General features: G+C 40.4%; 2 protein-coding genes across 7 annotated transcripts in view; both read left to right on the top strand.

Annotated features, from left to right (window-relative positions):
* Positions 1-8,965, top strand: part of U2SURP (U2 snRNP associated SURP domain containing) — a 45,176-nt gene extending 36,211 nt beyond the window's left edge. For 5 of the 6 annotated variants that reach the window (XM_082767374.1, XM_082767373.1, XM_082767372.1 and 2 more), the window contains 4 exons: positions 3,636-3,746; positions 6,134-6,252; positions 6,931-7,107; positions 8,428-8,965. In XM_082767374.1, the coding sequence (XP_082623500.1) occupies positions 3,636-3,746; positions 6,134-6,252; positions 6,931-7,107; positions 8,428-8,566 (546 nt within the window). In that variant the 3' untranslated portion in view covers positions 8,567-8,965. The remainder of the gene's footprint in view (positions 1-3,635; positions 3,747-6,133; positions 6,253-6,930; positions 7,108-8,427) is intronic. The other variant, XM_082767375.1, reaches the window with a different exon arrangement.
* An 11,504-nt stretch (positions 8,966-20,469) lies between these two features.
* CHST2 (carbohydrate sulfotransferase 2) lies at positions 20,470-23,303 on the top strand. The gene has a single exon (XM_082767689.1). The coding sequence runs from the start codon at positions 20,669-20,671 to the stop codon at positions 21,965-21,967; it is 1,299 nt and encodes a 432-aa protein (XP_082623815.1). The 5' UTR covers positions 20,470-20,668; the 3' UTR covers positions 21,968-23,303.
* Positions 23,304-23,417: the final 114 nt, after the last annotated feature.

Raw genomic sequence — 23,417 nt, 5'->3', positions numbered from 1 at the left:
CCTTTGCTTCAGAAGCTGGAATCACCTGGATATGCTAGTTTTCAGGCCTTCAGAAAACCAACTGTTTTTGTATTGGCAGTTTGCTTTTTTCAGCCAGGTGTAATACCAGTTTTCTATTGCAGATGGTAACTTGTGATCTTAAAGTCTCTCTTATTACAGAGGTGCTCATTCTGGAAGGTGCAGGGGCATATTTCTGAACAAAATGACTAGATGGTTAATTCCTTTGAAGTTTACTGATTGGTTTTGTGCTGCACAAGATCTTATGATCCTACCCTGAAAAAAACACAGCATAGGCTTTATCTGCAGCAGAATGGCTTTTCATAAATTGAGATATATCAGTGCTTCTAAAAGGGTCAGAACCAGAGTAGATTGTCCTCTTTAATACCTGCCATTGCTCACCTTCTGTGTGAGCCGCCTGAGACCTCAAAGTAATGTTTGGTTTCTTAATCAGAGGTAGAAAACTAGTGGTCTTCAGTCTTCCCATACAGCCTTTCCACTACAGGAGATGTAGGGCTGGATTATGTCACGCAGAATTCTGTCAGTAACCCCCTGCCCAGTGCATAAGTAGGGAGATTTTTTTTCTCCACAGAAATATGCCATGGTATTGAGGAACAACTTACTTTTCTATCAAGAGCCCAAGAGATTCTTTCTGTATGTCACAAAGGAAAAGAGGTTGTTGTCTTTACTTTCTCAGTACGGATTGTGGTACCATACCAGATTAAAGTTCCTTTACTGTAGTATTCAGACTCCAACGGAGAATGCTGAGGGCTTGAGGTAAGAGTGGTTTAAACATAATCCACAAGGGAAGGTTGTATCTAACACCTCTTTTAGATTTAAAGGCCCTCTCTCTATTTTTGTAAAGAAACTAAAGTTCCATGCAGTTTATGTTACTTCTTTCTCTGGATTATGGTGCTTAGTATTCAGAATACCTATCTTTTTAAATGTTTTATCATAAAACTCATAGAAGCTATCTAAGGCTTGTAATGATCTCAGTAACAATATAACATTTAGGTCTCTACAGTCTGCAGAGGTGTCTGTATCTAGCTTAATTGAGGCCACTGCAAAATGGCAAAAAGATAACATATTAAACATGGTACTCATTGCAGTTTCATCATAACAGATGAGATAGATTGGCTCTTGCTTGACCAAAAGTTCTGCTAGTTATAGCAGTTCTTCCTTAGAGGATAATGACTGTCTTAATTCAGCAGAAATTCTGGTCTATTGTAAGTCTTTGAATCTACCTTTTTTTACACAAAGACAATACTGAGAAATTGCTTAGCTCCAAGCCATTTGGCATCCTGGGTGTGTGACTGAGCACCCCGGAGTTCTGTTATGGCTGAAGAGGTATTTCAAATCTGCATATTAGTATATCTCTTATCTGTTGTTATTAACACTTCAGCTGCGAAAATCATGCTAATCATAGGCTCATTGGAAAACTGAAGCTTCCAAAGAAATACTTTGCACTGCTTCTGGTGAAGTCTAGGATATGTTGCAGCCATTGTCAGTTTATGTCTTCTTATAAAGAAGAGCAGAGCAATTTGGGCTGCTCAGAAGTATATTCTGTATGTAATCCCTCTAGATTTGAGTGCAATTAAACATCAGCCAGAAACTCTTCTTTCATCAATGATCTGCAGATTAACTTCCCTATTAATCCTAGCATCTCATACACGGCTACTCTGCTTCAATTAAGTAGTGTTTGAACCTGGCCATTTAAGTTCTGAGGCTGTATACTTGTGCAATAATATCTTGCTAAAAAGTCTTTTTGCCCCAAGACCATTGTGTATTAGCTCAGTATCAGCAGAAAACTAGAATACCAGGGGCAATATTGGAAAATTGATTTCCTTTAAGCAAGGGATCCACAGCACATCTGTTTGTGTCATAATGAAAAAGCTACAGGGAGGGCTTAGTTTGTATCAATCTGTGGTTTGTCTGAATTGTGGTAGCAAAATGTTACCCTGTTCTGTAAATTGATACTGGTTATTCAGTAGTGAAAACCTCAACTTCTAGGGAAGACTGATTCTTTTAAATGACTTGTTAATGAGTTTGAGGAAAGGGGAAAAAATTCAAAATGAGAACTGATAGAAAAGAGGCAGTGTTGTGGAGCTGTTTCTCTTAAAGTTATGTGAGATACCTGAGATACCTCCTAGTGTTTAGTGAGAAAGATGATCCCTGCATTGGAGCATGGAGCATCCAGTAGAAATTGCTCATAAGAACTCCAGATTTCTGAAACTTTGCAGTCTCCGTTAAGGGCTGTACGGCTAATGAAGACCTCTAAACTGTTGTGGGAGACTTTCTGTCTAAAACAGAAACAAGAAATTAGCATTCCAGAGTTTTAGCACATGAAAAATATTCCTCTTCCATATTAGCATGCACCCAGAGATGGTCTAGAAAAAGTCAGTATCTCTGATCCTAAGAATTAAGGGGCTTAAAAGTTTTTCTCTGATGTACAAGAGTAGTTAAGAAGAATAACCATTCAATTGGGAATATATCAGTTCCTTCTGAATGCACATTAAGTAAGTGGAATGTTTACAGCATTTTTCAATTAGATACTGAAGCAGATTTAAACCTCAGTTTTAAGGATCTCTTCCTGCTGGAGTGGTATCTGCAACTCTATGAGAAGAAGATAAATATATACCTTATACGAAGCAATCAGAAGAGCATTTGGTACAGCCAGTATGCCAGGAATAGTGAAATGGTGAAGGGAGATGACCAAATCAAAAAAGTAGCAAAAGCTGCTATACATCAAAGTGTGGGATGAGCTGAACTGACCACTCATCTCTGCTAGAGGGAACATCCTGATCCTACCTGTGAACTTTGGCACTAGCTGATTCTTTCTTTGAGCCCAGTACAATTCCCTAATGCAGGAAAAAATCAGGGGTTGTGAGCTAGGATTCTGCTGGATTAGTGAATTCACCTGGCTCATGGAAGGCTTGGCCAAGCACTGCTGCTGTAAGGGGAGGATGGAGGAGAGGCCCTTTGGAACACAGGAGTGGAGAGAGCAGGTGGAAAATAATTTTTCTGTAGTGAGTTGTTACCTCAGCATTTTGTAACACATGGTATCCTTTGCCAGGGATTGTAGTAGGCCTGATTGACTATATAGTGCATGAAATAGTATTGTGTTATTTGAGAGAAATCATTTCACCCAACCACTCTGTGCAACTGTCTTGAAGAGGAAATTAACTTGTTTTATGTTGTACGTCAGTCATTTGATTTTTAATATTTAGTGTTAAATAGAGAAAAGGCAGTTTCTGAAGGACAACTTCAGACGAGAAATTGAAGCGGTATATTAAGACACCTGCAATAAATAGTGTCATTTTGAAAGAAAAAGGCGATCATCTAAGAAATGTAAGGGCGTAGTGTTCTAATGATGGGAACAGATTTTAGAGTGACAGGAAAAAAAAATCCATTTATTTTTAGTTCTTGATACGTCTGTAAACAACTGCAGGTGCCTGCAGACAAGTATGTGGTTTTGTTGCTTTGATCCAGTTGAATAAAGTCAGTATTTTCTTATGCACAAACTTGTATGGAAAGAATGAAGAACACAGATTATAAATTACAGAAATTTCATTTTCAGCCACCTGCCTGACTGGATAATAATAAGCCCAATAACCTAATGGTCAGTATTATTTTCACAGCTTAAGGTGATGAAGTTTCAGGATGAGTTAGAGTCTGGGAAAAGACCCAAGAAACCAGGCCAGAGTTTTCAGGAACAGGTTGAACACTATAGAGACAAGCTGCTTCAGAGGGTAAGAAATGTTCTTTGTTTGGCTCTGATTCTGTGGTAGGCTTTTGTTGAGTTTATCAAGCATAAGGTGGCGTTAAGTATAACAACAAATGGTTCTTGTTAAAATTGTAATGTACTGTCAAACTGCATGTCTAAGTCCAAGTGCTTTCTGCACAGTAGAGGCAATCTCTTTTAGATCAAAATAAATGTAATACTTCACACTGTACAGATGAGTATCATTGGAGTATACTAAAACCTTATAGAGCTCACTTCTTGATGAACTACATGAAGCAAATGATTAGGTGTGGGAATGGAAAGAGCACAGTCAATTCAAGATGTTCATCAGACTTTAGTTTTGCTTTTTGTAATTGACCAATCATGTTAAAAGCTTCCAAAAGAAGAAAGGGAGTAGTCCTAAGCAGCCAACACACTTCTGATTTCTCCAGTGTTTATGATTTTCTAGATAATTCCATCTCATACCGTTACCCGAAAGTGGATAATTCTGTACCATTGCTATTGTGGTAGTACTATTAGGACTACAAATTCTGAACAGCTTTAATAATTAGTATTATATATGTCTGAATCTTTGAAACACAACTGAAAAAAAAAAAGGTAACCATTTTTGACAATGTGTTTAGTGAGAGAGAGTGAGTGGCGTCTGCTTCTATAATCTGGTTTCACAGTCTGACAGATCAACAATGAAATTACAGATACCCATGCAGCTTTTTGGAAGCTACATACAAACACAGCAGTTCTCACCTGGTGTTTCTCACTCATTCTTTGGGTTATTTAATGCTCAAGCTCTGACTAATTCACTAAAGTAAGTTTGCACAGTACCTTGAATTAAAGAGACTTTTCATTTACATACAATTGCATCCTAAAACATCCTGCTTCCTCAGTGTTTTCTGTAATTGGAGAAGGAGGTGATATATACAGTAAGCACAGAATGCTTAGTGTGACAGTCATCCAAAAAAACCTCATAAGTTCTAATCCTAGTAACTTTGTTAGATACTTTGTGTTGAATTAGTTCAACTGGTTTACAATATTGTAGGTTTTTAGTAATTACCTCACTTTTCTGTTTTTCCTTTCAGTAACTAAGTTAATAGTTAAGAAATATTTCATGATAATTATAACATATATTTGTTAATACATTAATAACTCCACTGTTAAGAAAGTAACTTTTTTTTTTGCTTTAGCTCCACAGAAGTTATTTTTATAATAATGTAACATGAGTTTTGATTATAATTCTTACAAACCTGTTAGTTGGTCATCATTTTCTGTCTAATTTACTATAGAATAAGCTTTCTATAAGTAAACTTCCTGCTCGTATTGTACATTCTTTACAGAATAGGAACCTATTGCTGTTTATTGCTATTTATTAAGATAAAATAATTAGTTATGCTACCAAATAAACTAGGCACATCTTAAGAGTCCAGTGATATTAGTGGAATCTAACAATAGCATGTAATGGTAGGTATAATGATATTAATGGTAGGTCTAATGATATGGGACACTTCTAAATGTTAATTGCAGTTTTTCTGTGCAAAGAATGTGTGAGACTAGGTACAGTGTCATTCTTCAGCTATTTCTTGCAGTTGTTATTATCCCTACACTCCCCCTGTCCCCCCCCCCCCCCCGCCCCTTCTTTCATTTAGCAAAATGACTGCTTTTTTGTGTTCCCTTCCATATGGGGTACACAGTGAAATATCTGTGTTTTGCTATGGAAGATTTTTTTTTTTTCCATGTTAGTACTAAAAGAAGCATATCTATTCGTGCTCAGACTTGCTGTTCTAGTTCTTTTTTTATATATAATTAATTTTCTAATGATCTGTTAGAGTATATATTTTCTTTCAAAATGGTCCTGGTGATGTATAGACATAGGTCAGATTTGTCTTCTGTTTTTTTTGTTTGTTTGTTTGTTTTTTTAAATTTCTTAAATTTATTTTTATTTTTGTTTTGTTTTTAAATGTTTGGTAGTTAGAAAATTTGTCTCAAATTTCAATCTGGAGTAACAAAGTCGAATGCATATGTTTAAGTAGAAATAGGTTCCTGGTATTCCTTTCATGTTTATTTTAGTTTAGAAAATCTATTACAGCTGTAATTTTCCCCTGAAATTTGTAAAATTACAGACTGTTCCATTTCCACTTAGATAGTCAGATATACTCTCTCACATAGGTTGCCATCTTTCATGGTTTTTTTTTTTTTTGGTCAGTGCTGGTGTTAATAATATTTATCCTGCGTAAGAAGCAGCAGTAATGATTTGAATAGTGGGTATGGTGTGACCAATAGTTTCTTCCTAGATTAAGTGCTGTGTTTGTTCAATACTTAGTGCTTTTATGCTGTTTGTGATTAGCTTCTTGATTATCCTTACTTTAATCTCATCTGAAATAATGATTTCTCCTAATTCAGGAAAAAGAAAAAGAATTGGAAAGAGAACGAGAGAGGGACAAAAAGGACAAGGAAAAATCTGATTCTAGGTCCAAAGATAAGAAAGAAAAGGAGGAATGTACACCAACGAGAAAGGAGAGGTACTACTTTACTTTGAAGTAAACTGAATGGGAGGAAAGTCCTCATGGTTAATATCTGTTTGCAATGGAAGCCTTGAATTTCTGTTGAATCAAAATGCTTGTTTTAATAATGGAAACTTTTTTTAATTGAAAGGTTTCAAAATTTTAAAGGAATTGCTGTTTTTATTTTGCCCTGAGTAACTTAACCTGTGAATAGAATTCTCATGCTGTTCATTTAAGCCCTGAAGGAAACATGATAAGATAATGACCAACTGAAAGGAGTGTATATTTAACTCAGGCTTTTAGCAGTAAATTTACTGCTGTTTATTACTCAGAAAACTGTAATGGAGTCATACCACAAAATAACTTGTGGTGGCTTAAATGTTATTCATCTGATGGTGAAAATTCTTCAGAACAGCAAGTTTAGAGTAATTGTGTAATCTTATAATAGTTCTAGAGAAAGATTTTGTGTTATTAAGTGGTAAAATGCCTTGCTGTTCAAGAACCTGTGACAGAATGTTTTTACACTGCTATAAACAAAGATGAGTCATAGGCCTTAATTTTTTTCAGCCAGAGGTCTGGTGCACATGTTGAACTTGATTTTTCAGTAATTAGAATCCCACTACTTTTTACTTCAGTTTTCTTAATAGTCATTTTTTCTTCTGTGTGTACATAACTGTATTTGCTTTCTTTACAAAGGAAAAGGCGACACAGTGCTTCCCCTAGCCCATCTCGCAGCAGTGGCAGTAGACGAGCAAAATCCCCATCACCAAAATCCGAACGCTCAGAGCGCTCTGAACGGTCCCATAAAGAGAGTTCACGTTCCAGGTCATCACATAAAGACTCTCCAAGAGATGTCAGTAAAAAAGCCAAAAGGTAAGCTGGAGTCTATTCTGTTTCAGGCTTTATGAAAGCTGGAAACATAGTTCTGGGGATTTTTAACAGAGCACATTGAATACAGAAGTGTTTTCTCTCAATGGACTGTACTGTCTGTTCCTGATTTAACATATTTGGATGCTTGGTATCTGAAATGTGCATGTTCTTCTACCTTGGTAGTTCAAGACAGTTCACTTCTGTGTTCTTGTTTACCTGCTCTTTTATGAGCTTTTTATTTTCAAAGGACAAATCATAGAACTTACAGAATTACAGTGAGCATGCCATCTTTCACTGATTCTCATTTGTGAAGCTTCTCTGACATTTTTTTTCCATGAATAAAATCTAGATTAGATACTGGTCATGGGGTTTTGTTTACAGGAATAAATACTACCTAATTTCCAAACTGACACAAATATAAACATCTAGCTATTGTTAAGGCGGGTATGAGATTTTATTACCGTATTGGTCCTTTTGTTGTTTTAAATATTTTGATTGTTGTTTCTGTCTTAGTTCAGTTTCCACTTCTTTAAGAGGTCTAGAATATCTTACTGCAGAGATGTGCTGAAGAAATTCCTGTGATGTTGTTGAGGGAAAAACTCAGAGTACATATTTACAGTAGTCAGAATCTTGTGTTACGAGTTAGGAATTCAACTAGAATTAGAAAGGCATTTTGGTAGAGTTAAGATTCAATTCAGATTATGAGATCCATTACCTTTAGACATTGGAACAGGCTGCCCAGGGAAGTGGTGGAGTCACCATCCCTGGAAGTCTTGAAAAGACGTTTAGATGTAGAGCTTAGGGATATGGTTTAGTGGTGACTGTTAGTGTTAGGTCAGAGGTTGGACTCGATGATCTTGAGGTCTCTTCCAACCTAGAAATTCTGTGATAGGTGTGGGTGAGATGACAGTGTCCATTTTCTTTCCCTGAAGTAATGTAATAAGCTGTGAACAAGAATTGAAAGCATAACAATTCAAGATAATTCTGTTGTCTTCTGTGTGGATATAGGCTGCTATAAACATTAGAGCCATGGTGGCTGAGGCATATGTGGAAGTTGGTAAACTCCTTATCTTGCTTTCAGAAGGACACAAGTTGGTGCCATTTTTCCTTTGGTTTCAAGCAGTGCAGTTAAGTCAAAATACGTTTAAAACCTTACAATGTAAAAATTGCCTTTTTCTAAATCCCAAGATAATTGTTACTTCCCTTCAACATGGAAAAAAAAAATCTACCTAGATTATGTCAAAAAACAAAGGTTGAATAACTGTAGAAAAAGCTGATATTATCAATTACGATTTGACTTGAATATTAATTTTTTTTTTGCAGGTCGCCATCTGGTTCCAGGACACCGAAAAGATCCAGAAGATCACGATCTAGATCCCCTAAAAAGTCAGGGAAAAAATCCAGGTCTCAGTCCCGTTCTCCTCACAGATCTCACAAGAAGTCAAAGAAAAGCAAACACTGACAATGTTAATATTTTTTATGATGCTGTCACTTACTGGAAATGCGGTTTTGTTTTTGTGCCTGAACAGTCTGTTTAAAAAAAAAAAAACAAACAAAACACAGACAAAAAAAGCATTCCTGATTTTTTTTTTGTGAATGCACGTGTATACTCATGAGTATCTGCATCTGTAGACCTGTCATTGTTTTATATTGTACAAAATATCTTCATTGTGGCTATTTCCCAAATGAAACATTTTTGTGTTTAGAAGTTTCATCAGATACGTGTGTAACTGATCTGCTGGCAGTAGTGATATTTTGTTTTAGAATGTTGTGACATAGCAGAAATAACTCAAATGTTCCCCCTTTTTGTAGCTTTGACAATTTGAATTAGATTTCAAATAAAATCTGAACAGAAAATTAAGATGTTGTTTTCTTGCCCCACTGGTGATACGGATTGATAAAGGAATTCATAGTTTGTTTGGAAGTACCGTGTATTTCAGACATACTATGTTGCTTAGATCTTCAGTATAGTAGTAGCTCTATTCCTGTTATCTCTAGTTTGATTATTAAGATAAAAACACCTTTTGAATCCAGTGGATGGGTTTTCTTTCCTACGTTGATACTTTGCTGTAAGAACAATTGAGCAGCCTGGTCCCTAAAACTATGAGCTTCACAAGTAAATATTTGCTTGGTATTTTGCTTTTTAAAAGCAAGGAATACATGTGAAACTTGAGCTTTTTTTTTTTTTTTTTTTTTTTTTTCTCTAAAAAGCGGGGCCTCTGCAGAGATGCAATTGTGTGTATGTGTTTACATACATACGTGTTGATACATACATAGACATGATGTAACAACAAGCCATATTTGTGGCATTTACTGGGGACAAGGACAGCAAGTATGGGGCTCTATGACTTCTCTCTCAAGTATAAGTACAGTAATTGCAACCTACAGTACGTTACTGTTTTCAAAAATTATTTTTACTCTGAAAGGACTTTTACACTGTTTTATTGGATTTATTCCTCTGTTGTGGAAATTCTTCAAAATAGAGAGAAAAGCTGATTTTTTAATTACATATTTTATTTATTAATATTTTGGAATTGAGAGGCTGTTAAGCTTTTTTTTTTTTAATGTTAGGCTTTCCCTTCAAACCTGTTTTGTGTTTAGGCATTGATGTGGCTTTAAATCGCTTCACCTTGGTCTCTATCATGCAACCTTTCTGTGGGTAGGGCGGGGGGAGGGTTGAAAAATTGGAGGGTTCAATGTTTATACTTGGAGGTATGGGCACATTGTAATAAAAACATAAAATTAAAAGGGATCTGGCCTCCTGTGAGCTGTTTCTGAAAGCAAAAAGCTGTACTTACTACAGGCATGGACTGCTGGATGATGGCCTGCTATCACATTTGTGTATTTAGAGGTTATACATTTGTTAGAATTTTGTAAATGTGATGGGAAAAACCTTTTGTTGTATATGTGTATAGCCTTAGAAGCAACCCTTTCAGAAGCAGGACCTAAAATGTCTTGAAAAACATGCATATTTAATTTAAAAAGAGCATATATTTTCTCCAGTTTCTTCCTGATGGTGGACTTTGTTATAGGATTATATAAATCGTAAACATAAGAACTAAGTGAAGAATTACTGAGAACTTTGCTAATGAGAACTGAGAGATTACCTGGAATGCTGAAAATACGGAGACTACATGTGTACTGTAAAGACTTTCTTAGAATGGGTGTTGAATAGATTCCTAAATAATGAGAAAAGAATACACCTTATATCTGTTTATATTACATTATAAAGAATCTGTTTTAGAAATATGCAGAGTTTATTTTTTATATTTTTATTTCTCCCTGTAACACAAGGTGTTTTGGATGTACAGACTTTGGCAGCTAAACTATTAGAAACTAAGTTAATTTTTTCTTAAATACATTCTACTCAGACCTGGCACAGACTACATGAAGTTTTCTAGAGCAAAAAGTAGGTACTAAAATCATTTGCTTCAGATCTGCTTAACTTCTTTAAAACTATTATTTTTTGTCTTGGAGCTGCTTGTAAATAGAGCGATGATAAATGGTGCTGTTTTGAGTAAAGTGAGGATAGTTTGCATAGGAATATTACATCTTCAGAATCAGTTCTGTACTTCATTTACGAGCTTAAAAATCCTCAGGGTAGGCAATCACTTAGCATATGGGTTAGCCATACTTTTCAGTAATTAATTTTGATTTCAGCTTTTACAAAACTTTAATCAGTGATTATAAAAGGTTCAAGCCAAGTAGCTACAGAGCTAAAGGAGCACACCCATTTGTAGTAGTATTTGCTTTGTAGTAGTTTTATAATAACTATTGTCAGTATCTTTATTGTCTAACCACCATCTATATAAGCGTTGTCCTACCTCTTTCTTACTCTTTGCTTCATATCCCTGATTTTAGAAGAGCAGTTTTGTTACTAATGTAGTAACAGTTTTGTGTAGCAGTTTTGTTGAAAATAACATCCTATGCTTCTAGCTACTCTGCATTTTCTTCCCTGCTTTTATGAATAGCTTTTGTTCATAATTCGGTGTTTCTGCAAAGAAAAGTATATGGGAAACACTATTTTGGTAATTTTTTTTTTTTTTTTTTAAGACTGCAAATTAGTACTGAAGACTGAAAATTAGGCTGCCTATGGTGTATTTATTTTTGGCAGAGTGACAAGGTGTAGTCACTATGTCCATTCCTGTGTGACTTGGGTTTGACTGACTAATGCTCTGTAGCATTTTAAGGTCAATTGGTGAAAAATCACCTACTTAACATAGGGTAGGCACAATTGTCATCCCGGGATTCAGCAAGTGGAACTGAGCTGAATCCTTGTGAAAAAAGCTGTAACCTGAAGGGGGTGTAATCCAGTGTTTTCCGATGTTTTTTGTGATTCTTTAGGAGGAGAGTCCACTGTGCTTTAATACTCCATAGTCAGTGAGCAACCAACCCTTTGCTTTGTAAGGGAGAGGACAGATGAATGGATAAGGGGCTCCTGCCCTGCTTTATGGAGTAGCTGGCTCCATCTGAGTTCTTGTGTGGCTGAGTAACGTCCCTGCAGCCTGAAAAAACAGCTGTTAAGGGTCATCGCCACGTGGGGTCAGGACCTGGGAAAGGGGTTCACATGAGAAATTAAGTATATATTAGATATCCCTAGTAACATACTAGGGCCTCTCATGCTCATACATTTTGGCGAAGACTGCCTGGTGCTTTGTGTAGCATTGAGTATTACAGCACATTCGTATTTGTTTAAAGACCTAGATAAGAAGTTAAATGTTTGTCTAATATTTTTTTCCTGAACCAGTCCTGACTTCTGTGAGTCTCTAAGAATTGCACTCACACTTTGGAAATGGACCCCATCTCATGGGAGGAAAACTACTTGGTTGCATAGAAACTCCTGAAAATTCAAATGTTTTCTTTATCGGTATTACAGAAGTGTTTATAACTTAACTGTCTTTTTAAACCCTGTGACTTCCTTTGACTCCTCTGCACACCAGCTGCATATACCTTTTGTAATGCTATTTGAGGAAGAGTTGGTTTCTGAACGTCAATGTCAGGCTCGTACTTAGGCACTGTGCAAAAGTTCTGCCTTCTTGCATGTTTAGAAGTGTGAGGATAAAGCCCACGGATGACAAATCTTGTTTTACAGAGCATCTATTTAGAGTTGTAGCCATCTGAAGATTTCACTAGCGCATCAGTGTCAGTGATACTGAATGTAATGCTGCTTTCTGCATTTATAAATCACCTTCTGCACTAGCGAGCCCTTTTAAAGTGCTGAAGTTCTGTATTCATTGTTTCTTTGAATGCAGTTACTCCAGTGCCTTTTTGATTATGAACTTTATATTTGTTACTTGGATAGTGTGTCTTGAGTGGATGTAGTTTAATTTTGTACAGGCAATTCTCGAAGTTATGCTGCTGTTGTCCTAGGTAATACTTATTAAAACAACAACAGAAAAAAAAAGCTGCATAGTTTGAAGAAGTTAAGCCCAAACTTGCCCCAGATAGGTTTCTTTGAAACAAATGAAACCCTCAAAATGCTCCCCCCTCAAGTCTTAGTTTTTGAGGATACATATTGGTGTGCATACCCTCTAATGATTTTTCATCATGTTTTTTATTTTTATTATTTTATTTTATTTTATTTTTTAAATGCTAGATTTCCATGAAGACTTTTATTGCCTTAAAAACATGTGCTGGTAGTTGACTCAAGACCCCAGCGTTGGGATAACTTCGAAATGTGTACTGGTTTTTATTTAATGTGTTTCTGAGACAGATTTTAAAGCTAATGTCATAACAACTGCATTGGTAGTCCACTCTGGCACAAATAATGTTTGAGACATTTAGGTTATGCAGCACTAAAATGGAAAATCCACCTTTATCTTTAGGAGGAATTAAGGGTCAAATGTTGTTTAAGGCATGTTCTTGGCATATTAAACAGAGAAAATATTTATGTCTCTTAACCGTGTCTGTAAAAGAAATCTTGTGATGAAAAACAAGATAGCCAAAAATGGCAGATTCATTTTGAGCATCTTTGATCACTTCAGGCAATCTTTTTTTTTTTTTTTTTTTTTTTTTTTCCCCATCCACACACATTCACAGTCCTTTGTTGGAATTAATGCTTGTAACAAAAACTTGAAGCATTCTTTGTTGTATTTCTGCAGATGGAGTAAGGTCTGAATTTTGTGTCTGTTTAGATTGCTTGCTTGTACTTTAATAGAGCTACTTGAAGAATTTGGGGAGAGACTTTCTCAAGTATTTTGAGTCTATGCTGAATGCTTCCATAAGAACTCATACATGGGTACATTCAGGTAAAAGCAGCTTTTGAAGTACATCTGAATCACTACCTTCCAAGTAAAGCTTAGTCTACTTTCTAGGTACTTCTTTATTGAAAACAATTTAGTTTTTTTGGGGTAGTTATGAGGGTCCAACAAGACAAATAAATTCTGTACAGCTGAAGACAGCAGCAGTGGAGTAATACACGTGCAAATTTTGTAGTTCTTTTAAAATAAGCTGCTTAGTAATATGAGATTTGGCAAGTTATAAATCTCATACTAGCAGTCAAACCCTGAAAAGAGAGTGAGCTCTCTTGAATAAGGCTGTTAAGTTCCTAGATGTATATTTCATTAAAATATTTCATGGTAATACTCGGAAACTTCTTTTTGTTCTCATTACTGCATGAGATATTGCCAGACTTTCAGTATACCACCAGTTCATGCTGCTGCTCTAACTTCTGTTGCTCAGAATCATAACAGATGTTAATTTAATTTTGTCCACATGTATTTTTTGTGTCGGATGCAGAAATCTTAAAGAATTGCATACATTTTTTTCTTCAACCTGCTTCTGTCAGCACAGTCAATTTTCATGGGTAAGCTTGTTCCGTTTGTTACTTTTCTGATGTCTAATCTTGTGCAGGGTTGTTTTACTGTGTAACTCTGTCATAAGCTGGAAAGTTTTCTGTTTGTGGTTATTTAGAGGAAATGATAGTTTCACGTTAACCTTTTTGTCTTTTTTCGTTTTGTATTCTACGCAGAAAATTTTCCAAATGCCATGGTGACAATAAAATTGTCAGTTTGCCAATATCCAGAAATGGTTTTCTTTTTAAACCTGGTGAAGTGTGATGATGTTCATGCATGTTCTGCTGAGAACAGCGCCCTGGCTTAGCCAGCTCTTCTGGTGGTTGACTTTGATTCTGCCTGTGTTGCCAAGCCGTAATGGCTGCTGCTCTCCTCCTGCTGTTACCAGTGACCTTGTTTCTTGCAGGATCAACCTCGTTTCTTGCAGGAAAAAGCTTGTTGCTTCTTGTTGTTTTGTTTCAGGATTCTGCTCGTTTTTGTTAGTGGTTCACTTGCTAACATGTGACTTCATCCACAGTGTTTTCTTTTGGAGCATTTGTTTGGATAAGATGGGCTGAATCGATGCTGCACTCTGCAGCCCGCTCACTCCCACTCCTGGTCCCATTCTCCTCTTGCCTTCCTGCCACCACCTCTCATGCTTGTTTGACCACTGTGACCTGCATGAGCTTGCTAAACCTGGAAAAAGGTAGCCTGACAAAACAAGCAAAATATAGCTTTATTGCTTCAGGAGGCTGACTCTCCTTGTGGGAAGGTAAACTGAGCACAGGGTTGGACAGGTTTGTGTGATGAGGTGCATGGGAGGAAGGAACCGCAGAACGGGGCCCTCGCCTGGCAGCCGTGCCTCAATCTGTCTCCTCTCTTTGCCCATGAAGTTGGAGCCCATCAGTCAATCTGGGGAGCAAATGCCCCCAAGGCAACTGAGTTCCTGCAAGATGTGAAAGACCAAAAAGTGGAAGGATGCCTCATGTGCCCCCGTGTGATGAGAGGCTGGAATATGAACTCTTCATGTTGTTCAAGTCCAGAGCAATTGTTTAGGAGAGATTGTATGAATCTCCCAGTTAAGAACAATCTTAGATTTTCACTTGACTCATAGTCAAGAAATGTGGTACGTTGTGATACCCCTTGAACTGTTTGCTCTATTCTTGCTTTTGCATGGACTGAAAAACTTCTGTAGCTGCTTGTCTGAATACAGACCACCATTTGTGCTCTTCAGGGGTTTGTCAGCAAGCAATTGTGGAAGCTCTGCACAGCCTGGGGAATGGCCCCTTGGTCTGGGGCTGTTGACCAGAGGTGCACTTGACCCCCTTAAGAGGTGCAGGGGTTCCTGGACAATGCAAACCTTTGGGGTGGAGGATGCTAAGATGTTCATTAGCCATTAACACTGTTTTTGGTCATAGGGGGATTAGGAATACACTAAAATGGGTGCAGCAGACAGTAGTGTATTGGTGCAGTGTGGCTAAGGTAGCTCTTGGGTGTGACCTGCCAAAGGTTGTGCAAGTTTTTGATGTGGAACAGTTCAGTGCCTGTTTTAAGGTATGCAGTTATAAAAGTCGAATCTCTTAATTTCCTTTAGAACATAAAACTGTTACACAACAGCTGAGAAGGGGTTTTTAATTTTAATAAAAGTCAAATAGAGACTTTACTGCACCATAATGTCCTCAGGACAGTCATAAAATTCTGGAATTCCTTCAGCTGCACAGACAGGACTTTATAAATATTTATTGAAATTAACTTTATTGAAAATGTCACCTGTGTAACTGGAAGTAAACATAAAGGAGAAATACGTGGTTAAGGGAACAGCTTGCTACAGATAGGCTGTCCAGTTTGCTGCATGTTTCTGTTCTGTGACCAGCTGACACGTGTTTTAATTTTGGTCCATGTCAGCTGCTTCTGCAGTGCTGGTTCTGCACACACTGCTCGGAAGGAACATCTGAAGAGAAACATACTTGAGAAGGCAGATTGCTGTACCCATCAGTTAAAAAAAAAAAAAAAAGTCTGCTGAAGATTCTAGCATCATTGGAAATAATTGTGTTTCAAGGGGAATCAGCTGCTACTACTGCACGAGGCTTTCAGTAAGCTGTTAGACATTTGACCCAGTACTAAAAGGAAATGTGCAAAAATATAAACATCCTTAATTTTTAAGGCCACTGTGCAGTCTTTTCTCACTCATCTCTATTGGTGTTGCTACAATACAGACTTAAATAATTTCATGGGTCTTCCAGTTTGGGCAGCTACTCAATTTTACATAATTTTTGTTCATATTGCAATCTATGAAATTGTCCATTGGTCTTAAGAACCTCACTTTTGAGTGGTGTTTGAGGAATCTGGCATCTGTATTTATCCTGAATAGGTTAGATACATGAGTTTTAATACCCAGAACTTATCACGCTCTAGGTGTATAACAGCATAAGCTTCCATCTTTCATCCAAAATTAATTTGTCTTAAAAGATCAAGCCTTGCTGAAACTTGTTTTCAGGAAGAACAACTTCACTTTGTTCCCACTCCATCCCTCTCCTCTAACACAGGGGAAAGGCTTGAAGCATTAAGAAGTCATGTCAGGAAGTGTTCTAGTGAGGGTCAAACCTTTCACAGCACTGTGCTTTGCCAGCCCCATCTGTTAAAGGATGGTTTGTTAGTAGGCAGATCTTGGGGAATTCAGGCTGGGGCCATACTGTTTCTGGGGGAATCACTCAGCTAGTCGGGATTTGAGTTCTCTAAATATTACATGTAAAAAATCTAAATATAATTACCACGTATAAAATATTAAGGTGTGCCATAAAATATTTAAGCATTAAATGCAAAAAAAAAAAAAAAAAAATTTTTTTTTCTTGTAGCTTGAATTGTGGAGTTTTGATTGTAGTTACTTAACCCTCAGTCTACATGTATGCAATGTTCACTGCAGAGGCTGAGGTAAGTGCAGCTGACATGTCTGAGGAATGGCTGGGTTTTGTCTCCACAGGCTATACTGTGATTATACTGTGTACCTGCACTATTAGGGTGTGTACTTGCCCAGGAAAATATGTGTTTTTGGCTCCTTCAAAGCAAACAAGTTGTAGTGTTTAAAAAGTGAAGCTGGCCTAGAAATAAGGTTGTTCTATCTATTTATTTTTAATATAAGGTGAATTGTCCTTAGCGACAAAAAGATTGTTATTTAACACGAGTGATCTAGTATACTGAATACTAAGGAGCATAAATTAGACTAAAATGAGTTAAAACAGAGGATGGAAAATGTATAGCGAAATATTTGGACAAATATTTGAAGGGCTGTTTCTGTTCTGCCATGGAACATTCCTCTTTCACACAGTTACTGTGGCTCTTATCGCATCAGTTTTTATTCTATGGGTCTTGCACATAGGTGAGACTATAAATGAGGCCATGCAGAACCTGAACTGGCTGAGAAGCACCAAGACTTGTCTGCCCAGTCGCAGAGCTAGGTTTAAGAAACTAAGCAAAGTTTAACCCTAGAAATTACTTGTACAGATTTTAAATAACTCTTTCACTATGGTACTGATTTTAACTCACTTTTTGATGGGCTACTGTGCCATCATTAAAAGCCATCGTTAAAATTGAGCAAATACTTAAATACTTAAATATTTCACTGAATCAGGGCTCTATTAAAAAACTATTTCACAGTTTTTTAAAGCCTTAGGGCATCTGGGGAAATCATGGAGCTAGCTCTGCAAGTGGGAGAAGTTATCAGTTTTCTTTGGTGAGGAATTTGTCCCTGGCCTTGTTATTAAAAACCTGCTGCATTGCATTCCTTAATTTTAATTTTATTTTTTTTTAATCTATGTTGTGTACATATCTTTTCTTCAAGTGCAAAAAACAAAAGAAGTTCTTAACTGCCAGCTGTCTGGTGGCGCTTTTTGTTAGCACTTGGCAATAGACGATCGATTCATTGGTACAGTCTGTACACTTCCACAAGTCCATCCTTTAAACTTGGTGTGTGCAAATGAACTTCTCAGCTACTTGCAGGAATTAAAGTCATTGTTGCAGTCCATTGCTCTGGTTTGCACTGCCAGGGCCTTACCAAACAGCTGGTATCTGCCCTCCTGCAGGACAGCCCCAAACTCCCTGTTGCAGCACTTGATGATGACTGCTGCCTGCCTGCGTTCTTTCTCTCAAAGACAGGCAAATACTTTAAATCCCAGACTGCAGAATTAAAAAATAGGCAAAACGAACCCAGAATCCCCTTCAGAAGAGTTCTTTCGGTGCAAAGACACAGCCCAATGGATGTGTGGAGATTTTGAAAAAAAGAACAAACTTTACGCTGTCACTTTACAATTCACACAAATATGTTCCACACAAGTTTATTAAATATTCATTGATAATGTGTTGCTTAGAGTGATAACTTGACTACCAGGTCTGAAACTTGTTCCGGGAGGATCGAATATTGCAGCTGCACTGAACCTGATTGATTTCAGTTGGGTTCTGCATGGGTGCTTGAGTCCACCTGCACAGAATAAATACATATGTATCTCCAGTTTTGAAAAAGAAGATTCCATTTTGCAGTGTGTAGGTCAAATTAAAGAGCTGCTTGGACCCATGTTTTCCGAAGTAGAGATGGAATAGTATAATGAAAGCAGTATTACTCTTAGTGCTCATGTTCACTGATTCAGAGAGATGTAACTGCTATGTAACAGTAGGAAAGGTGCAGAATCCAATTACAGCTTTTAATGTTTGGATTTACTGATTAGTTTTATAATTTCAAATGTTCTACTTCTGGTTCTTGTTTGCTTATCTTTGTTACTTGCTAAACATTAAATTGTATGAGAACTGGAGATGGTGTTGTGGGTCATGTGTCCCGTGCCCCCCTCCCGCTCCCTCCAGTTTTATACCTGTCTGCAACCAAGTGGAAAGAAGGGATTAATGTGAACTTGATAGTATTTTAATGATTTTACTGCTATGAATTGTTTTCTTTTGTTGTTTGTTTGTGTGTATGTGTTTTTTTTTTCCCTCCCAGTAGTGCATGTGCTGTATTGCATTAGTGCTGCAATACGACACTGGTGGGGGATGCTGCTTTATGAGCTATGGTGTCCCACTACTGATGTAGTTACTCATGATTTAATGTAGCCTAATGCTGTTACAGACTGTTCCAGAATTTAAAATTAGCATTTTTTCTTTAGCTAGGTTAAGGTCATTTCATCTTTTAGCGTGTATGTAAAACCAAAGAAATATTAGATTTTTATCCTTATAAAGGGATATGAATAGAAGCCTTTTTTATGCAAAGAACTCAAGGATCAGGTCCAAAGGATAAAATAACTGCAGGAGTTTTATGCTGCAAGATGTTTCAGAGGTATATCCTTTTTCATTATATGCTGTGTCTAAAGCTGCAGGTCAATATAATTGTTAAACCTCATCTGTTTTCAACTTTGTATTTATTTTGTAAAGTAGATGCACTTTATTTTTGCAGAATGTGTCTTTAAATGCTTCCTCTGGACTGCTGTAGGTTTAAAAGACAAACAATAACAACATAAACCCCTTTCCCCTTTGCTTTTTTGTGAAATACACTTTTCTCCGATATTTAGTGTTTCTTTAATTAAGTTTTGCTGTTAATAAGTTACCGTAAGCCACAGTCACATCGTACCACTGCAGCTGCTGCCATTTGTGGAGCCGTTCCCACTCCATTCCATGGTGGTTCCCTGTTGCAGCTCAGGTGCCCCCATCCCCCCGCGCTGCCTGGGCGCCCTGTCTGCTCTCGTGCTTTGGAGGAGTGGGCTGGGGAGAGCAGAGCCCTCCTGCTTTATGGGGTTATAACTATTCGCCTTAGACATGCCCTGCCAGCCCCCAGGGTTTTCCTCAGAGGAAGCTTAGCTGTTAGTATTCCAGCAGAAAATCTGGGAGGAATAGAGAACTCCTTTTATGAGGAATGTAAAGATTGCGCACAGTGTATTTAGCTCCTTCACCCTCCTGCAGGTTTTTTTGTTGTTTGCTTGTTTCCACAGATGGCAGATGAACTTACGTTTTATCTATGCATATGCTGTTGCATTCCCACTATCCAGAAAATACCCGTTCTAGAGCTAACTCCAGTCGCCACCGCCAGTTGAGGCACCATCGCTCAGAGCCAGGGGCAGCTCCCTCCTCCCCCTGTCCTACAGCGGGGCCGCAGCTCGTGCCTGCCCTCGCGTGTCCCTGTCCCAGAGCTGTCCCGCTGCCTTTCCCTGCAGCTCGGCGGGCACCCAGGGCTGGGTGCAGCTCGGGTAACGGGGCAGGGCCCGTCCTGTGTCCCCCTCCCCTCTCGTGTCCCCTGGCGCCCGGCACCCCCGCCTGCTGGGGAGGGGGCCGCAGGACGAGCCCCCCGGCCCGGGGCCGGCTCCCCGCCCGTTCCTCGCCCCCCCTCCCCCGCTACGAGCGGCGCCGCGGCCGCCATCTCGGGCCGCACCTCAGCGGCCGCCCGGCGGGGCCGGGGCGCGATGCGCGCTGTGGGCGCGGAGCCCCCCCGGCTCTCCCCGCCCCCGGGGCGGAGCGCAGCGGAGCCCGGCCCGGCGCCGCCTCTGCCCCGGCGGCCGCGGGGAGCTCGGGCTGCGGCGGCGCCGGGCGATGGCGGCGCGGAAGAAGCGCGGGGGGCCGCGCGGCCTCTAAGTAGGGCAGCGGCGGGGCGGGGGGGCGGCGGCGGCGGCGGGGCCGTCGCGGCGGCGGCTGCGCCATGCGGGCCGGGCGCGGGGGGCCGGGCGGGAGTCGGCGCCGGGGGCGGTGCGCCCTGCTGCCCGCCGCGGGGCCCGGGGCGCCGGGGCGCTGAGCAACAGTTGGCCCCGCCGCCGCCGCCCAGCATGAAAGTGTGCCGGCGGAAGGCGCTGGCGCTGTGCCTGGGCTACGCGCTGCTGCTGCTCCTCGCCGCCCTCAACCTGCTGGAGTACAAGTGGCGGCGGGAGCCGCGGCGCTGCGGAGAGCCCCCGGCGGCCCCCCGGCACCGGCCCCCGCCGCCGCCGCCCCCGGCGCCGTCGGTGGGGAGCCGCGGCCCGCAGGGCGCCCGGCGGCAGCTGGTCTACGTGTTCACCACCTGGCGCTCCGGGTCGTCCTTCTTCGGGGAGCTCTTCAACCAGAACCCCGAGGTCTTCTTCCTCTACGAGCCCGTGTGGCACGTCTGGCAGAAGCTGTACCCCGGGGACGCCGTCTCGCTGCAAGGGGCAGCCCGCGACATGCTGAGCTCCCTATACCGCTGCGACCTCTCCGTCTTCCAGCTCTACAGCACGGCGGGCGCCGGGAAGAACCTCACCACGCTGGGCATCTTTGGGGCGGCCACCAACAAGGTCATCTGCTCCTCACCCCTCTGCCCGGCCTACCGCAAGGAGGTGGTGGGCATGGTGGACGACCGGGTGTGCAAGAAGTGCCCCCCGCAGCGCCTCAGCCGCTTCCAGGAGGAGTGCCATAAGTACCGCACGCTGGTCATCAAGGGCGTCCGCGTCTTCGACCTGGCCATCCTCGCCCCGCTTATGCGGGACCCGACCCTGGACCTCAAAGTCATCCACCTGGTGCGGGACCCGCGGGCGGTCGCCAGCTCCCGCATCAAATCCCGGCACGGCCTCATCCGGGAGAGTCTGCAGGTGGTGAGGAGTCGGGACCCCCGCATCCACCGCATGCCCTTCCTTGATGCCGGCCACAAGCTGGGCGGAAAGAAGGAGGGGGGGGGCGGCTCGGACTACCATGCCCTGGGCGCCATGGAGGTCATCTGCAGTAGCATGGCCAAGACCTTGCAGACTGCCTTGCACCCCCCTGACTGGCTCCAGGGCAATTACATGGCCGTGCGCTACGAGGACCTGGTGGTCGAGCCCATCAAGACTCTGCGGCAGGTGTACGGCTTTGTTAACCTGGCGGTCAGCCCAGAGATGGAGAAGTTCACCCTCAACATGACCAGCGGCCCCGGCTACTCGTCCAAGCCCTTTGTGGTGTCGGCCAGGAATGCCACCCAGGCCCTGAGCGCCTGGAGGACTGCACTCAGCTACCAGCAGATCAAGCAAGTTGAGGAGTACTGCCACCAGCCCATGGCCCTGCTGGGCTACGAGAGGGTCGGCAGCCCCGAAGAGGTGAAGGACCTCAGCAGAACGTTGCTCAGGAAGCCGCGGCTGTGACCGGGCAGCGCCAGACACCCCTGGGGGCGGCTGAGCCCCTCCAGGGAGAGGAGCCGGTCCTGCAGGCTTGAAGGAGGGAGGGAGGGAGCTGGGAAAAGCAGCCAGGCTTCCGATTTCCTCTAAAGACTGATGAAGGGTAACATGCAGTAATGTGATGATTTCTTTTTCGTTCATTTGATTGTTTTTTTTTCTTCACTTGCATTGGGTTAGATGCGATTAAAAAAAAATAAAGTGGAACTGAAAATATGTGGAAAGTCCCTTTCCCCTTCTCTAAAATGCCAGGCGAGCTTCTGTACCAAAATCTTGTTTATGGAGTTGTGGTGGGTTTGAAGATGGTTACAAAAACTCCTGCACAATTCCTAATACTTGTATATCTCCCTTGGTGCAGAGGGGGTGCCCTTGGAAAGCGTAATGCTGAAAATAGACTTTTCTTTGAAAGTAAATGTTCAGACATGATAGTAATAACAAAAAACAATAAATGATATTCATTTTTATAATTACCTCAATTGTTTGGGAATTACAGTGTTGCATATGTACAGCTAGAGGGGAGGCTCATTTAATAAAAGCAAGGAGGACTTTTTTAAGGTTATGGGTTGAGGGCTGGACTGTAGTGTTTGACGTGTTCAAAGATTAGAAGCTGCTCTCGCAAAAACAAGTACAGATCTCACAAATGCAGTGCAGGTTTTATGGCTATGTCAGAGCAGGTTTCCATTTAACGATTGTCCTTTATGTTGTATTTAAAAAGTCTTTCGAGTGCCACTGTATTAGTGTCCTAAGAGTTTTAAAGTGTTTGCCATCACAGCAGTATTTATTTTTGTCTTGACATGTATATCCAGGAGTCACTGTCAAATAGAAGTGGATCTACAGTGTGACAAAAACTGCAGGATTTAAAAGGACATTTATCATACTGGAAACATTAGCATGTGTGAAAACTAAAAATTATAAATATATATATTATATAGTGCTAACGATACAGTGAGATATTTAAGGTATTTCTTGACATTCATTGGTAACAGGCATAGCAGGGAAGCATAGAAAAATACATAAAATGTTTTATTTTCCCCCCTTCTCTAAGTGTCTGAGGGTATATTTATGTATGAGGAGGGAAGAAGCATACGGCTGTGTGTTCATAGTTGTAACGGAGCTGTTACAGAGTCAACCTAGCGTTCGAATTCAGAGAGCGCTGGTTAGAGACTTGCTTGTTGTCAGTTGTCATTGCTCTATGATGGAGCCAGATGGTGATCTGGCTCTTTCTGGGAGCTTTGCCTAGAGACTCTGTCCTGTTGTTCAACTTGATTTAAAAAAAATAAAAATAAAAATAATAATAATAAAAAGATTTTACTACTACTTTTATAATTTTCTGAAGAAGTCCCAGTTTTCTAAAGGTCAAGTGACGTGTTGCGTACAAGAAGCGCAAACACCTCAAGTACTTTTTAATCTCGGTGTTGGT

The sequence above is a fragment of the Aythya marila genome, assembly GCF_965140915.1.
Source record: "Aythya marila genome assembly, chromosome: 9".
Taxonomy (NCBI): Eukaryota; Metazoa; Chordata; class Aves; order Anseriformes; family Anatidae; genus Aythya; species Aythya marila.
The sequence above is the reverse complement of the archived record's forward strand: the minus strand, read 5'-3'. Positions and strand labels throughout refer to the sequence as shown.

Coding starts and splice junctions, on each gene's coding strand:
- CHST2 (XM_082767689.1), top strand. CDS start 20,669: ATGAAAGTGTGCCGGCGGAAGGCGCTGGCGCTGTGCCTGGGCTACGCG.